This window comes from Pygoscelis adeliae, unplaced genomic scaffold (assembly GCF_000699105.1).
Source record: "Pygoscelis adeliae isolate BGI_AS28 unplaced genomic scaffold, ASM69910v1 Scaffold431, whole genome shotgun sequence".
NCBI lineage: Eukaryota > Metazoa > Chordata > Aves > Sphenisciformes > Spheniscidae > Pygoscelis > Pygoscelis adeliae.
This window is the reverse complement of record NW_008824047.1, coordinates 69,701-70,426: the sequence shown is the minus strand read 5'-3', so window position 1 is coordinate 70,426 and position 726 is coordinate 69,701. Positions and strand designations below refer to the sequence as shown.

Below are 726 nucleotides of genomic sequence, written 5' to 3'. Positions count from 1 at the left end.
GTGAAGCACTCCCTGGGGAGGACAGGAGCAGCACTGACCGTTCACCACGTAGGGCTTCCGCACTATTTTCTTTCCTTGCTTCCGTCCATCGCTTTCCACTTCCATCCCCTGTGTTAAATGAGAGAGAAGGCAACTCAGGAAAAGTCCATCTGGAAGAGAGCTGTGTCCCCATACGTTGCTCCCAAAACTCCAAACTGCTTATGCAATGGCTGCAAGGACCAGGAAATCTCAGCTGGCTTAAGCAGAGCCTTATTTGCGCCATTAAGCTAGCCATGGGCAAGCCTGTTGCCCAAGCAATACTGTGTGAGCGGAGACAAGTGGCAAACAAGGTCACTCCTGTTTTTTTCATGAGTGTGACATTTCGCGGGGCCACCTTTTGCCTGGAAGCATTGCCCACCGATGCAGGCAGGCCAGGCTGGCGCTGCTGTACACAAAGAGGCTTTCTTTGTTATCAGGAGCAACTCGGCTGCAGCGTTTCCAACCCCACCTCTCTCTGGCAAGCCCCAGGAGATTGACTGATGTTATTTATTCTTGTGCTAAAGTCCATTATTTCTCTGTGACACTGTAGCTCGTTCCCACGCCAGGATCTTGGCGCGAAAAGCGGATCGATAAAGATCAGAAACCTGTCCACCTACAGAGACTGATCCAGAGCCGCCTGACCCGCGCCCCAGGGCGGGCTGCTCTCCACGCTGCTTTTTCCCAGCCCGGCTGCGTGCCCCGGGGGAG

The 726-nt window shown here is 54.1% G+C and overlaps 1 protein-coding gene across 1 annotated transcript in view; it reads right to left on the bottom strand.

Moving 5' to 3' along the window:
• Positions 1–105, bottom strand: part of NOP16 (NOP16 nucleolar protein) — a 1,642-nt gene extending 1,537 nt beyond the window's left edge. The window contains exon 1 of the mRNA XM_009333508.1: positions 39–105. Coding sequence (XP_009331783.1) covers positions 39–105 — 67 coding nt within the window. The remainder of the gene's footprint in view (positions 1–38) is intronic.
• Between the last annotated feature and the right edge of the window lie 621 nt (positions 106–726).